The following is a 15,000-nucleotide window of genomic DNA, read 5'->3' on the forward strand; positions in this document are numbered from 1 at the left end:
CACAGCTTTGTGTCAGGAGTAACAGTGGGCGTCCCACTCTGCACAGCTTTATGTCAGGAGTAACAGTGGGCGTCCCACTCTGCACAGCTTTATGTCAGGAGTAACAGTGGGCGTCCCACTCTGCACAGCTTTATGTCAGGAGTAACAGTGGGCGTCCCACTCTGCACAGCTTTATGTCAGGAGTAACAGTGGGCGTCCCACTCTGCACAGCTTTATGTCAGGAGTAACAGTGGGCGTCCCACTCTGCACAGCTTTATGTCAGGAGTAACAGTGGGCGTCCCACTCTGCACAGCTTTATGTCAGGAGTAACAGTGGGCGTCCCACTCAGCACAACTTTATGTCAGGAGTAACAGTGGGCGTCCCACTCTGCACAGCTTTATGTCAGGAGTAACAGTGGGCGTCCCACTCTGCACAGCTTTATGTCAGGAGTAACAGTGGGCGTCCCACTCTGCACAGCTTTATGTCAGGAGTAACAGTGGGCACAAATGAAGTACAGGAGAATTTTGAACTGGCACTAAATGCACACCACCGAAGTGACCCAGCATCGGTACAGGGTCTCTTCTGGTGTGTGGCCTCCTGGCGACCCAACATCGATGGTTCCCTGTGGACGGCCGACGCTGGCACCGCGGATGAGACGATAAAGCGACCCCGTGTGCAGCATGCATTAAACGCACGTAAAAAGAACCCACGGCAACAAACATGCTATCCGTGAGGGGGCGGGGGGGGGGGGAGGTAGAAAAATCTACTTCGATAGGAAAACAAATGAAATTGCAGGCAGAAAAATTATATATATATATATATATATATATATATATATATATATATATATATATATATATATATATATATGTATGTATATTAAGAACTTGGTGGTGATCTCAGTTTAGTGACCCTCTTCGTCAGGAGAGTAGCCCGAAGAGTAATACAATACAGACATACATGCAGACAGTCAGACAGAACGACGGACAGGGAGACTGGAATAGACAGACACACAGACAAACAGACAGACAGACAGACAAACACACAGACTCACAGACAGACACACACACGGACAGACAGACAAACACACAGACAGACAAACTCACAGACAGACAGACACACGGATAGACAGACAGACAAACACACAGACACATAGACAAACACACAGACACACAAACACACAGACACACAGATACACACACAGACACACACACAGACACACAGACGAACAAACACACAGACACACAGGCACACAGACAGACAAACACACAGACGAACAGGCAAACACACAGACAGACATGCGTAGACAGACAGACACACACACAGACAGGGAGACAGACAGACAGACAGGCAGACACACAGACAAACACACAGACAAGCACACAGACAGACAGACAGACAGGCAAACACACAGACAGACAGACAGACAGACAGACGCAGAGAGATTAGAAAGGACGGTAAGTCAGTCGTCAGAAAACGAGTTAACCTCACGCCCCTCCTCCCTACCCCCTCCCTCCCTTTCTTTCCCCCTCCTCCCCTCCCTCCCTCCCTCCTATTCAAGGCACATCCAGGGCTTCACCAGACATCTCGTTTTGTCCCGTCCTGGGCGAGGCTTTACGTGAGCTGCGTATTAAGGAGCAGCAGGAGAGGAGGGAAGAAGGTGGCGGAATGTGTGACGACGCTTGTCTGCTCTGAGGGCCTGGGTTCCATTCCACAGCTCGCCCCTTATTCTCCGGGGCTTGACCAGGGGAAAATCAGACTGAGCGTCTAGTCATTCGGGTGAGACGCTAAACCGAGGTTCCTTCGTGTGCAGCTACGCGCTTGGCGCACTGAAACAGATCCCAGGAGCGCTGTATAAGCATCCGTATCATCATCATTATCATCATCATCATCATCATAATCGTCATCATCATCATCGTCGTCATCATCATCATCATCAAAGCGCCTGACATGCAGGGGCGCTATACAAGTATCCATATCATCATCATCATTATCATCATCTTTATCATCATCATCAAGTGACTCACAGACAGGGGCGCCAATTAAGTATCCAATCATCATCGTCATCGTCATCGTCATCATCACCACCACCGCCACCACCACCACCACCACCATCATCATCATCATCAAAATGCCTAACAGACATTTCCTTATGTCTGTACAGGTGGCCATTTACCCCCAAAAAAACCAGAGCGAGACAGAGACAGCGAGAGACAGGACAGGAGACGTGAGTGGAAGTGAGGGAGCATGAGGAGGGACGTCACCAGGTCCTCTGATGAATGTGAGTCCTCCTGCTGCCGTCATACCACGTCACCGTCACGCCACCACGCCCGCGTCAGCAGCAACAACAACAGCGACAACAGCAGCAACAACAACAACTGCGACAACAGCAGCAACAACAACAGCGACAACAGCAGCAACAACAACAACAGCGACAACAGCAGCAACAACAACAGTGACAACAGCAGCAACAACAACAACAGCGACAACAGCAGCAACAACAACAGCGACAACAGCAGCAACAACAACAACAGCGACAACAGCAGCAACAACAACCTCTCTGGGACAATCCCGTGTCCTGCTTCCTATTCCATCGCTGAGCCGGGTTTCTTTTCTTCAACCGGCTGTTCTTGCAAGCACCCTCGATCACCAAGGAACGCTGCTTTGAGGTGTTTTGAGCTGATAAAAGACGCTGCTGCTGTTTTACTGGAAGCGCCTTCTTCAAGAGAGGTTCTTGATTTGGGTCGTCGGCCTTGGAGAAACGCTGTTGTTGTTACTGCTGGAGATTTATTCTTGACTTCAGAGCCCGTTTTAGGATCCTGTCCGCTCTTCTCAAGTGACGCTGGTCTGAAGTGCTCCTGTCCTTATTTTTCAGCACAGGGTGTCTCAGTTTCACGACTCCCGAATTCGAAAGGGAGTCTTTGGCGGCACCCATCGACGCCAGCGGCTTTGGAGACGTAATCGCTTTCTTCAAGAGCAGCTGATTTACCAAGACCAGCTCTTTCAGGGCATCGCCGCTTTCATGTTGTGAAGAGGCTGGTTAGAGATTTCTGTCAGTCCTAGTGGCCGTTTGGGGCTGTTCTTCAGTCAGAAACGTCACGTTTTATTTGTTGTGTAGTCGCCAGCAATCGGACATCAAAACAAGCTACCTCGTCTCTAAAGAGGCTGGTTTGAGCTGACCCTTCATCTTGCCCAGTGGACCATTTTGAGCTGTTCTTCTGACACGTCACTGTGTCCTGTTGTTTTCTTCGCCAGCAATCGGGCATCAAGACCAGCTCTTTCGCCACTAAAACAGTTTGGTTTTAGGACCTTCCTCTTCTCCACTGAGCCGTTTTGAGCTGTGACGGTTGATGCGCGTCAGACCATCAGTCATTGAAACTGACTCATCCGTCACCGTCATCGTGTTTGTGTTGTGTTGTGTTGTGTCAGTTGCCAACGACAAAGACAACACATCGTTGCGTCACTGACTAGACAAACAGCAGCCGTAAGAGCGTTGTGTCGCAGACTAGACACACAGCAGCCGTAAGAGCGTTGTGTCGCTGACTAGACACACAGCAGCCGTAAGATAATACAGCGCTGTGTCCAGACACACAGCAGCCGTTCCTCAAAGAGTTAGCTAGCGCTCTGCGTCGATCGCTCCGGTCGCTCCACCGACTGAAGATGAGCTGGGCCGCGTGGACCCTGTCATTCAGGATGAAGTTCTGGCAGCGCTTCCTCCTCCTGACCTCCGCCTGCTTCCTGCTGGGCACCATCTACCACCACAGCCTGCTGGACAGCGCCGCACTCTCCTCGTCCTCCCCTGACCTCCTCCTCCTCCACCACCAGCACCGGAGGGCTTTGGACTCCCGCCTGGGAGAAGCCTCCTCCCCGATGCAGAGCGTTGTGGACACATTCTCCTGGAGGATGGACCCTGCTGTGTGCTCCATGCTTCCTCCCGTCTCCTCCAACAGGCTGGGAGCTGGGGAGGAGGTGGAGGTGGAGGGGGGTGGTGATGGAGAGAGGAGGAGAAGAAAGAGTTGGGACGATGATGGTGATGGTGATGGTGGTGGGCCGCATCCGTCGTACGTGCAGTCTAACCTGTCCACCGTGGATGTGTATCACGAGGCTCACTTCAACGTGCTGACGGACGGGATGTATGAGCTGCCCTCCCCGCCTTCTGAGTTCCCCAGGTAAGAACTTTTGTTGCTGTTGTTGTTTTTTTCCTGTATAGGGTGTGTGTGTGTGTGTGTGTGTGTGTGTGTGTGTGTGTGTGTGAGTGAGTGAGTGAGAGAGAGTGAGAGAGTGTGTGTGTGTGTGGTCTGTTGTGTGCATATCCGTGTGGACAGAGAATGGCCTTTGCCCAAACTCAGACCATATCCCACGACCGTTAAAATTGAAGAATGCTGGTGATGCGTTCACCCGTGCAGCCCCCCTCCCCCCGCACCCCGCTCCCTCCCCCCACGACCCTACCAGGTTTCGGGGTCAGTGACATTAATTTTTTTTTTTAAAGCCTTAATTGACCTTGCATGGTTTCATCACGCATGCATGCGTATATTAATTATTAACATGCCTTTATGCATTACACATTTTGACATGTACAGTAGATATAGTTCTGCACATTTAAAATTAATGTAATGCATATTATATATATATATATATATATATATATATATATATATATATATATATATATATATATATGTATATATATATAATATGAGAGAGAGAGAGAGAGAGAGAGAGAGAGAGAGAGAGAGAGAGAGAGAGAGAGAGAGAGAGAGAGAGAGAGAACCGCAATGCAAGGCAAGTCAAGGCAACGAAACGCAATACAATGCAATACAACACAACACAACACAATTATGTGTTCAAAATGCCGCAGCCCCACAAAAAGAGAAAGGAGATACTGGAGAAGAGGAAGAGAAAGAGGAGGAGAACAGAGCTGGCAGAATTTCACACAGAGAAATAGGTTTTGACGATAGAGCAATACAATGCAATACGATACAATACAATACGATACCATACCATACCATACCATACCATACCATGCCATGCCATACGATGCAATACAATACAATACAATACAATACAAAGAAAGAGCAGACAGAAGGTGCCCCGGGAAGTAGAAGAGGAGGAGTAGAAGAGAGCTGTCAGAATTTCACATATAAAAAATATCTTTTGACAATACAGTAATACAATACAATTTTTGTCCCAATGACGCAGCCCTAGACAAAGAGGAGGGAGACACTCGAGCAGAAGAGGAGGAAGAGAAGGAAGAGGAGGAAGAGAAGGAAGAGGAGGAAGAGAAGGAAGAGAGGAGGAGGAGGACGAGGAAGACCCTCTGGAGCCCCTCAACGTCATCATTCTCCCGCACTCCCACGTGGACCCCGGCTGGCAGAAGACGACGACGGAGTACTACGCGGACCAGACGAAGCACACACTGACCCACATGGTCAACAAACTGACCCAGCACCCGGACCTCACCTTCGTCTGGGCGGAGACCATCTACTTCGCCATGTGGTGGAACGAGCTGGAGGACGCTGTCAAGGTTTGTGGGGGGGTGGGTGGGTGGGAGAGAGGGTGGGGGGATGGGTGGGTGGGAGAGAGGGTGGAGGGTGGGTGGGTGGGAGAGAGGTTGTTGGGGGGATGGGGAGGTGGGAGAGAGGGTGGAGGGTGGGTGGGTGGGAGAGAGGGTAGGGGGATGGGTGGGTGGGAGAGAGGTTGTTGGGGGGATGGGTGGGTGGGAGAGAGGGTGGAGGGTGGGTGGGTGGGAGAGAGGTTGTTGGGGGGATGGGGAGGTGGGAGAGAGGTTTGTGGGGGGATGGGTGGGTGGGAGAGAGGTTGTTGGGGGGATGGGTGGGTGGGAGAGAGGTTGTTGGGGGGATGGGTGGGTGGGAGAGAGGGTGGAGGGTGGGTGGGTGGGAGAGAGGTTGTTGGGGGGATGGGGAGGTGGGAGAGAGGTTTGTGGGGGGATGGGTGGGTGGGAGAGAGGTTGTTGGGGGGATGGGTGGGTGGGAGAGAGGTTGTTGGGGGGATGGGGAGGTGGGAGAGAGGTTTGTGGGGGGATGGGTGGGTGGGAGAGAGGTTGTTGGGGGGATGGGTGGGTGGGAGAGAGGTTGTTGGGGGGATGGGTGGGTGGGAGAGAGGTTGTTGGGGGGATGGGTGGGTGGGAGAGAGGTTGTTGGGGGGGATGGGGAGGTGGGAGAGAGGTTGTTGGGGGGATGGGTGGGTGGGAGAGAGGTTGTTGGGGGGATGGGTGGGTGGGAGAGAGGTTGTTGGGGGGATGGGGAGGTGGGAGAGAGGTTGTTGGGGGGATGGGTGGGTGGGAGAGAGGTTGTTGGGGGGATGGGTGGGTGGGAGAGAGGTTGTTGGGGGGATGGGTGGGTGGGAGAGAGGGTGGAGGGTGGGTGGGTGGGAGAGAGGTTGTTGGGGGGATGGGGAGGTGGGAGAGAGGTTGTTGGGGGGATGGGTGGGTGGGAGAGAGGTTGTTGGGGGGATGGGTGGGTGGGAGAGAGGTTGTTGGGGGGATGGGTGGGTGGGAGAGAGGGTGAGGGGATGGGTGGGTGGGAGAGAGGTTGTTGGGGGGATGGGTGGGTGGGAGAGAGGTTGTTGGGGGGATGGGTGGGTGGGAGAGAGGTTGTTGGGGGGATGGGTGGGTGGGAGAGAGGGTGGAGGGTGGGTGGGTGGGAGAGAGGTTGTTGGGGGGATGGGGAGGTGGGAGAGAGGTTTGTGGGGGGATGGGTGGGTGGGAGAGAGGTTGTTGGGGGGATGGGTGGGTGGGAGAGAGGTTGTTGGGGGGATAGGTGGGTGGGAGAGAGGTTGTTGGGGGGATGGGTGGGTGGGAGAGAGGTTGTTGGGGGGATGGGTGGGTGGGAGAGAGGTTGTTGGGGGGATGGGTGGGTGGGAGAGAGGTTGGTGGGGGGATGGGTGGATGGGAGAGAGGTTGTTGGGGGGATGGGTGGGTGGGAGAGAGGGTGGGGGGATGGGTGGGTGGGAGAGAGGTTGTTGGGGGGATGGGTGGGTGGGAGAGAGGTTGTTGGGGGGATGGGTGGGTGGGAGAGAGGGTGGGGGATGGGTGGGTGGGAGAGAGGTTGTTGGGGGGATGGGTGGGTGGGAGAGAGGTTGTTGGGGGGATGGGTGGGTGGGAGAGAGGGTGAGGGGATGGGTGGGTGGGAAAGAGGTTGTTGGGGGGATGGGTGGGTGGGAGAGAGGGTGGGGGGGTGTGAGAGAGAGGTTGTTGGGGGGATGGGTGGGTGGGAGAGAGGGTGGGGGGATGGGTGGGTGGGAGAGAGGTTGGGGGACGCTGTCAAGTTTTGTTGGGGGGTGGGTGGGTAGGAGAGAGGTTGGGGGGTGGGTGGGGGGGAGAGAGGTTGGGGGATTCGGGGTGGGGGTGTTGTGTGGTTTTGATTCTTTTATGTTATGTTGTATTGTTGTTGTTGTGCTGTTGTTGTTGTATTGTTCTGTAATGCACGATATTGTGTTTGCGAAGCTGTGCTGTGTTGTACTGTGCTGTGTTGTCGTGTTGTTGTGTCAGGTGTTTGTGATGTGCTGTGTTGTCGTGTTGTGTCAGGTGTTGTGATGTGCTGTGTTGTCGTGTTGTGTCAGGTGTTGTGATGTGCTGTGTTGTCGTGTTGTTGTGTCAGGTGTTGTGCTGTGTTGTCGTGTTGTTGTGTCAGGTGTTGTGATGTGCTGTGTTGTCGTGTTGTGTCAGGTGTTGTGATGTGCTGTGTTGTCGTGTTGTGTCAGGTGTTGTGATGTGCTGTGTTGTCGTGTTGTTGTGTCAGGTGTTGTGCTGTGCTGTGTTGTCGTGTTGTGTCAGGTGTTGTGATGTGCTGTGTTGTCGTGTTGTTGTGTCAGGTGTTGTGATGTGCTGTGTTGTCGTGTTGTGTCAGGTGTTGTGATGTGCTGTGTTGTCGTGTTGTGTCAGGTGTTGTGCTGTGCTGTGTTGTCGTGTTGTTGTGTCAGGTGTTGTGATGTGCTGTGTTGTCGTGTTGTGTCAGGTGTTGTGATGTGCTGTGTTGTCGTGTTGTGTCAGGTGTTGTGATGTGCTGTGTTGTCGTGTTGTTGTGTCAGGTGTTGTGATGTGCTGTGTTGTCGTGTTGTGTCAGGTGTTGTGATGTGCTGTGTTGTCGTGTTGTTGTGTCAGGTGTTGTGATGTGCTGTGTTGTCGTGTTGTGTCAGGTGTTGTGATGTGCTGTGTTGTCGTGTTGTTGTGTCAGGTGTTGTGATGTGCTGTGTTGTCGTGTTGTGTCAGGTGTTGTGATGTGCTGTGTTGTCGTGTTGTGTCAGGTGTTGTGATGTGCTGTGTTGTCGTGTTGTTGTGTCAGGTGTTGTGATGTGCTGTGTTGTCGTGTTGTGTCAGGTGTTGTGATGTGCTGTGTTGTCGTGTTGTTGTGTCAGGTGTTGTGATGTGCTGTGTTGTCGTGTTGTGTCAGGTGTTGTGATGTGCTGTGTTGTCGTGTTGTTGTGTCAGGTGTTGTGATGTGCTGTGTTGTCGTGTTGTGTCAGGTGTTGTGATGTGCTGTGTTGTCGTGTTGTGTCAGGTGTTGTGATGTGCTGTGTTGTCGTGTTGTGTCAGGTGTTGTGATGTGCTGTGTTGTCGTGTTGTGTCAGGTGTTGTGATGTGCTGTGTTGTCGTGTTGTTGTGTCAGGTGTTGTGATGTGCTGTGTTGTCGTGTTGTGTCAGGTGTTGTGATGTGCTGTGTTGTCGTGTTGTGTCAGGTGTTGTGATGTGCTGTGTTGTCGTGTTGTTGTGTCAGGTGTTGTGATGTGCTGTGTTGTCGTGTTGTTGTGTCAGGTGTTGTGATGTGCTGTGTTGTCGTGTTGTGTCAGGTGTTGTGATGTGCTGTGTTGTCGTGTTGTGTCAGGTGTTGTGATGTGCTGTGTTGTCGTGTTGTTGTGTCAGGTGTTGTGATGTGCTGTGTTGTCGTGTTGTGTCAGGTGTTGTGATGTGCTGTGTTGTCGTGTTGTGTCAGGTGTTGTGATGTGCTGTGTTGTCGTGTGTTGTGTCAGGTGTTGTGATGTGCTGTGTTGTCGTGTTGTGTCAGGTGTTGTGATGTGCTGTGTTGTCGTGTTGTTGTGTCAGGTGTTGTGATGTGCTGTGTTGTCGTGTTGTTGTGTCAGGTGTTGTGATGTGCTGTGTTGTCGTGTTGTGTCAGGTGTTGTGATGTGCTGTGTTGTCGTGTTGTTGTGTCAGGTGTTGTGATGTGCTGTGTTGTCGTGTTGTTGTGTCAGGTGTTGTGATGTGCTGTGTTGTCGTGTTGTTGTGTCAGGTGTTGTGATGTGCTGTGTTGTCGTGTTGTGTCAGGTGTTGTGATGTGCTGTGTTGTCGTGTTGTTGTGTCAGGTGTTGTGATGTGCTGTGTTGTCGTGTTGTGTCAGGTGTTGTGATGTGCTGTGTTGTCGTGTTGTGTCAGGTGTTGTGCTGTGCTGTGTTGTCGTGTTGTTGTGTCAGGTGTTGTGATGTGCTGTGTTGTCGTGTTGTTGTGTCAGGTGTTGTGATGTGCTGTGTTGTCGTGTTGTGTCAGGTGTTGTGATGTGCTGTGTTGTCGTGTTGTGTCAGGTGTTGTGCTGTGCTGTGTTGTTCGTGTTGTGTCAGGTGTTGTGATGTGCTGTGTTGTCGTGTTGTGTCAGGTGTTGTGATGTGCTGTGTTGTCGTGTTGTGTCAGGTGTTGTGATGTGCTGTGTTGTCGTGTTGTGCTGGTGTTGACTGTGCAGTGTTGTCGTGTTGTGCAGGTGTAGTGATGTGCTGTGTTGTGTGTTGTGTCAGGTGTTGTGATGTGCTGTGTTGTCGTGTTGTTGTGTCAGGTGTTGTGATGTGCTGTGTTGTCGTGTTGTGTCAGGTGTTGTACTGTGCTGTGTTGTCGTGTTGTGTCAGGTGTTGTGATGTGCTGTGTTGTCGTGTTGTTGTGTCAGGTGTTGTGCTGTGCTGTGTTGTCGTGTTGTTGTGTCAGGTGTTGTGATGTGCTGTGTTGTCGTGTTGTGTCAGGTGTTGTGATGTGCTGTGTTGTCGTGTTGTGTCAGGTGTTGTGATGTGCTGTGTTGTCGTGTGTTGTGTCAGGTGTTGTGATGTGCTGTGTTGTCGTGTTGTGTCAGGTGTTGTGATGTGCTGTGTTGTCGTGTTGTGTCAGGTGTTGTGATGTGCTGTGTTGTCGTGTTGTTGTGTCAGGTGTTGTGATGTGCTGTGTTGTCGTGTTGTGTCAGGTGTTGTGATGTGCTGTGTTGTCGTGTTGTGTCAGGTGTTGTGATGTGCTGTGTTGTCGTGTTGTGTGTCAGGTGTTGTGATGTGCTGTGTTGTCGTGTTGTGTCAGGGTTGTTGCTGTGTGTCGTGTTGTGTCAGGTGTTGTGATGTGCTGTCGTGTTGTTGTGTCAGGTGTTGTGATGTGCTGTGTTGTCGTGTTGTTGTGTCAGGTGTTGTGATGTGCTGTGTTGTCGTGTTGTGTCAGGTGTTGTGATGTGCTGTGTTGTGTGTTGTGTCAGGTGTTGTGATGTGCTGTGTTGTCGTGTTGTGTCAGGTGTTGTGATGTGCTGTGTTGTCGTGTTGTGGTCAGGTGTTGTGATGTGCTGAGTTGTCGTGTTGTTGTGTCAGGTGTTGTGATGTGCTGTGTTGTCGTGTTGTGTCAGGTGTTGTGATGTGCTGTGTTGTCGTGTTGTTGTGTCAGGTGTTGTGATGTGCTGTGTTGTCGTGTTGTGTCAGGTGTTGTGATGTGCTGTGTTGTCGTGTTGTTGTGTCAGGTGTTGTGATGTGCTGTGTTGTCGTGTTGTGTCAGGTGTTGTGATGTGCTGTGTTGTCGTGTTGTTGTGTCAGGTGTTGTGATGTGCTGTGTTGTCGTGTTGTGTCAGGTGTTGTGATGTGCTGTGTTGTAGTGTTGTGTCAGGTGTTGTGATGTGCTGTGTTGTCGTGTTGTGTCAGGTGTTGTGATGTGCTGTGTTGTAGTGTTGTGTCAGGTGTTGTGATGTGCTGTGTTGTCGTGTTGTTGTGTCAGGTGTTGTGATGTGCTGTGTTGTCGTGTTGTGTCAGGTGTTGTGATGTGCTGTGTTGTCGTGTTGTGTCAGGTGTTGTGATGTGCTGTGTTGTCGTGTTGTGTCAGGTGTTGTGATGTGCTGTGTTGTCGTGTTGTGTCAGGTGTTGTGATGTGCTGTGTTGTCGTGTTGTGTCAGGTGTTGTGATGTGCTGTGTTGTCGTGTGTGTCAGGTGTTGTGATGTGCTGTGTTGTCGTGTTGTGTCAGGTGTTGTGATGTGCTGTGTTGTCGTGTTGTTGTGTCAGGTGTTGTGATGTGCTGTGTTGTCGTGTTGTGTCAGGTGTTGTGATGTGCTGTGTTGTCGTGTTGTGTCAGGTGTTGTGCTGTGCTGTGTTGTCGTGTTGTGTCAGGTGTTGTGATGTGCTGTGTTGTCGTGTTGTTGTGTCAGGTGTTGTGATGTGCTGTGTTGTGTCAGGTGTTGTGATGTGCTGTGTTGTTGTCAGGTGTTGTGATGTGCTGTGTTGTCGTGTTGTTGTGTCAGGTGTTGTGCTGTGCTGTGTTGTCGTGTTGTGTCAGGTGTTGTGATGTGCTGTGTTGTTGTGTCAGGTGTTGTGATGTGCTGTGTTGTCGTGTTGTTGTGTCAGGTGTTGTGATGTGCTGTGTTGTCGTGTTGTGTCAGGTGTTGTGATGTGCTGTGTTGTCGTGTTGTGTCAGGTGTTGTGATGTGCTGTGTTGTCGTGTTGTGTCAGGTGTTGTGATGTGCTGTGTTGTGGTGTTGTGTCAGGTGTTGTGATGTGCTGTGTTGTCGTGTTGTTGTGTCAGGTGTTGTGATGTGCTGTGTTGTCGTGTTGTGTCAGGTGTTGTGATGTGCTGTGTTGTCGTGTTGTTGTGTCAGGTGTTGTGATGTGCTGTGTTGTCGTGTTGTGTCAGGTGTTGTGATGTGCTGTGTTGTCGTGTTGTGTCAGGTGTTGTGATGTGCTGTGTTGTCGTGTTGTGTCAGGTGTTGTGATGTGCTGTGTTGTCGTGTTGTGTCAGGTGTTGTGATGTGCTGTGTTGTCGTGTTGTTGTGTCAGGTGTTGTGATGTGCTGTACTGTGTTGTGTTGTTGCTGTGTCGTTTTGTTGTTGTGTTGTGCGGTTATGCACGGTGTTGTGTGGTTTGCTCAGCTGTGTTGTGCTGTGTTGTCGTGTTGACTTGTGCTGTGCTGTGCTGTGCTGTGCTGTGTGTTGTGTTGTGTTGTGTTGTGTTGTGTTGTGCTGTGCTGTGCTGTGCTGTGCTGTGCTGTGCTGTGCTGTGCTGTGCTGTGCTGTGCTGTGCTGTGTTGTGTTGTGCTGTGCTGTGCTGTGCTGTGCTGTGCTGTGCTGTGCTGTGCTGTGTTGTTGCTGGTGTTATGTTGTGCCGTGCTGTGTCGCTCTTTTTTTTTTCCTTTTTTTTGCTGATCTGTTGTGTTGTGCTCTGGTGTAATGAGTAACTGAGTAAATCAATGTACAAAAAAAGTCGAAAACCACTGAAAATGGGTTACGCTCCAGCTACCAATAGAAATGTAGTTCCCTGAATTGAGGACGCTAAAATCGGACTTAAGGAAGTATTCCCTTACAGAGGGTTTGTCGTCAAAGATCGTTTTCTCAATGATCCTCGGATTCGAGGTACCTGCCATAAGAAAAAACTTAAGACGCATATCTGGCGATACATTGCCCGTGAGGGTCACTGGTTCGAATCGCGGTCTAGGCCTTTCTCCCACGTTTGACTGGAAAATAAAATGGAAGTATTAAAAATTATGGCTTGTTTGACCGATTATATCAACAATTCTCCACCGATTTTCGCCCTTCTAGTGAACAACCCTGTTTTGTTTTGTTGTTGTTGCTGTTGTTGTTTGTTGTTGTTGTTTTTTTGTTTGGTTGGGATTTTTTGTTTTTGTTTTCTGTTGTTGTTGTTGTTGTTTGTTTGGTTTTTTTCTTTCTTGCTGTAACAAATTTTAGACACGGTAGAGATAGTCATCTTTTTTTTTCATCGTTTTTGTTTTTGTTTTGTTTTTTTGTTGTTTTTTACTGCAGAGGTCTCACGTAGTGCTGGTCTGGTCCAGGGGGGTTGTAGCAGACATGAAGCTTTGACTGCCAATTAAGACACAACAACATACAGCAACAACAACAACAACAAAAGAAAAGAGACACCCCCCTCCTCCCTCCTCAGCAATGTGACAACCAAGCATACATGTTTTACTGTGATTTGATGAAGCCAAAACTGCACGAAAGTGTCATTACAAGTGACAAACAACGCGGATGTTTTTTGACATATTGCATTCATTATCAGTTGTTTCACTTGTTAGATTAATTAACGGCTTCTCTGTCATGAAGTCCATTAAGTATTTTTTTTCTGTAACTGTATTTAGATATTTGTTTCAAATTTCACCACCACACCATATACCCGGTTTACCCCCAACTCACAATTCACCCCCAGCCTCCTCTTCTAAAAGATAATACTCAGATGCATACAATAATACTCTGAACAAAATGTCTTCAATTGTTTGAGGGACGTGGTGGCGGTCTCCACTCTGGGAGGGACGCTCACTCTGTCTGGCTCCGCGACTAAGCCATTATTGTCGTTAGTAGGGGGCCTAGTAAGTAGGTGGTGTCCTAAGTACGTTAAATCAGAACAGGCACCACTGAACACCACCAAAGTGACTCAGCAGCAGTGCGGGGTCTCCTCTGGTGTGTGGCCTCCTGGCGACCTAACATCGATGGTTCCTTGCGGACTGCCGACGCTGTAACTGTGACGGACGAACCCGGACGTGGCCGTGTATGGTAGGGAATCTAAATGAGCGGCGTGGGAGTAATGCCATTGAAACGGTACAGATGATGGGGCAGCAAAACAAAAAGTCTTCAATCAGCGATGTGTGTGACGTCCTCGTGATGAGCTCTAAAGCACCCCGTGGCACTGTGCAGGTGCACGTACGACGTCTGATCCGGAGAGGCCAGCTGGAGGTGGCCCTGGGCGGCTGGGTGATGCCTGACGAGGCCTCCTCGCACTACGTGTCGGTCATCGACCAGCTGATGGAGGGCCACCAGTGGCTGTGGGAGCACCTGAGGGTCCGCCCGGCCAACAGCTGGTCCATCGACCCCTTCGGACACTCCGGCTCCATGCCCTACCTGTGGAAGCTGGCAGGTACTGTTCTTTTTTTTTGTGGGGGGTGGGGTGTAGGGGAGGGTAGGGAGGTCAGGTGGTTGTTGTTGTCGATACGTTTTTTTGTGTTTTTTTTATTATCAGTAGTAGTAGTAGTAGTAGTAGTAGTAGTAGTAGCAGTAGAAATAGTGGTGGTGATGGTGGTGGTGGTAGTAGTAGTAGTTGTAGTAGTAGTAGTGGTGGTGATGGTGGTGGTGGTGGTAGTAGTAGTAATAGTTGTTGTAGTAGTAGTAGTAGTGGTGGTGGTGGTGGTAGTAGTAGTCGTCTTGTTGCTGCTGTTATTGATGTTGTTGTTGTTGTTATTATTATTATTATTAGGAGGAGGAGGAGGAGTATTTGTGCAGTGGGCTGGAATGAGGACGAAATGAAACAGGGTTGATCAGGCAGGATGACCTGTTGTTTCTTTGGTTTGTTTCTTGTTGGGTTTTATCTCTTTGCTTCTTTTTTTGACGTGGGGAGGTGTGTGTGTGTGTGTGTGTGTGTGTGTGTGTGTGTGTGTGTGTGTGTGTGAGTGTGTGTGAGTGCGTGCGTGCGCGCGCACGTTTGTGCGTGTGCGCACGCGCACGTGTGTGCGTGCGTGTGTGTGTATGTGTACGTGCATGCGTATGCGTGTGTGTTTTATGATGATGCGAGAATATACAGGCCCGACGGGGGCTCGATGTAGCCGCTAACATGAATGCCAGATGGTAGACATGCTCAGCTCTATGTGTTTTGAATGATTGACAGCAACGGCTTAAAAGGGTTAGTTGCGCTGAACTCACACACACACACACACACACACACACACACACACACACACACACACACACACACACACACACACACACACACACACACACACACAAAACCTAACGCGGAATTATAAAAAAAATATATATATTTGATCAATGAAAAGCACACTGTGC

General features: G+C 50.4%; 1 protein-coding gene across 1 annotated transcript in view; it reads left to right on the plus strand.

The window, feature by feature from the left end:
- Positions 1–15,000, plus strand: part of LOC143296381 (alpha-mannosidase 2x-like) — a 303,112-nt gene that overhangs the window by 281,653 nt on the left and 6,459 nt on the right. Inside the window, exons 5-7 of the mRNA XM_076608261.1 lie at positions 2,144–4,148; positions 5,179–5,503; positions 13,858–14,077. Of these exons, the coding sequence (XP_076464376.1) occupies positions 3,640–4,148; positions 5,179–5,503; positions 13,858–14,077 (1,054 nt within the window). The 5' untranslated portion in view covers positions 2,144–3,639. The remainder of the gene's footprint in view (positions 1–2,143; positions 4,149–5,178; positions 5,504–13,857; positions 14,078–15,000) is intronic.

Source organism: Babylonia areolata, chromosome 21, assembly GCF_041734735.1.
Source record: "Babylonia areolata isolate BAREFJ2019XMU chromosome 21, ASM4173473v1, whole genome shotgun sequence".
In the NCBI taxonomy this organism is placed as follows: domain Eukaryota; kingdom Metazoa; phylum Mollusca; class Gastropoda; order Neogastropoda; family Buccinidae; genus Babylonia; species Babylonia areolata.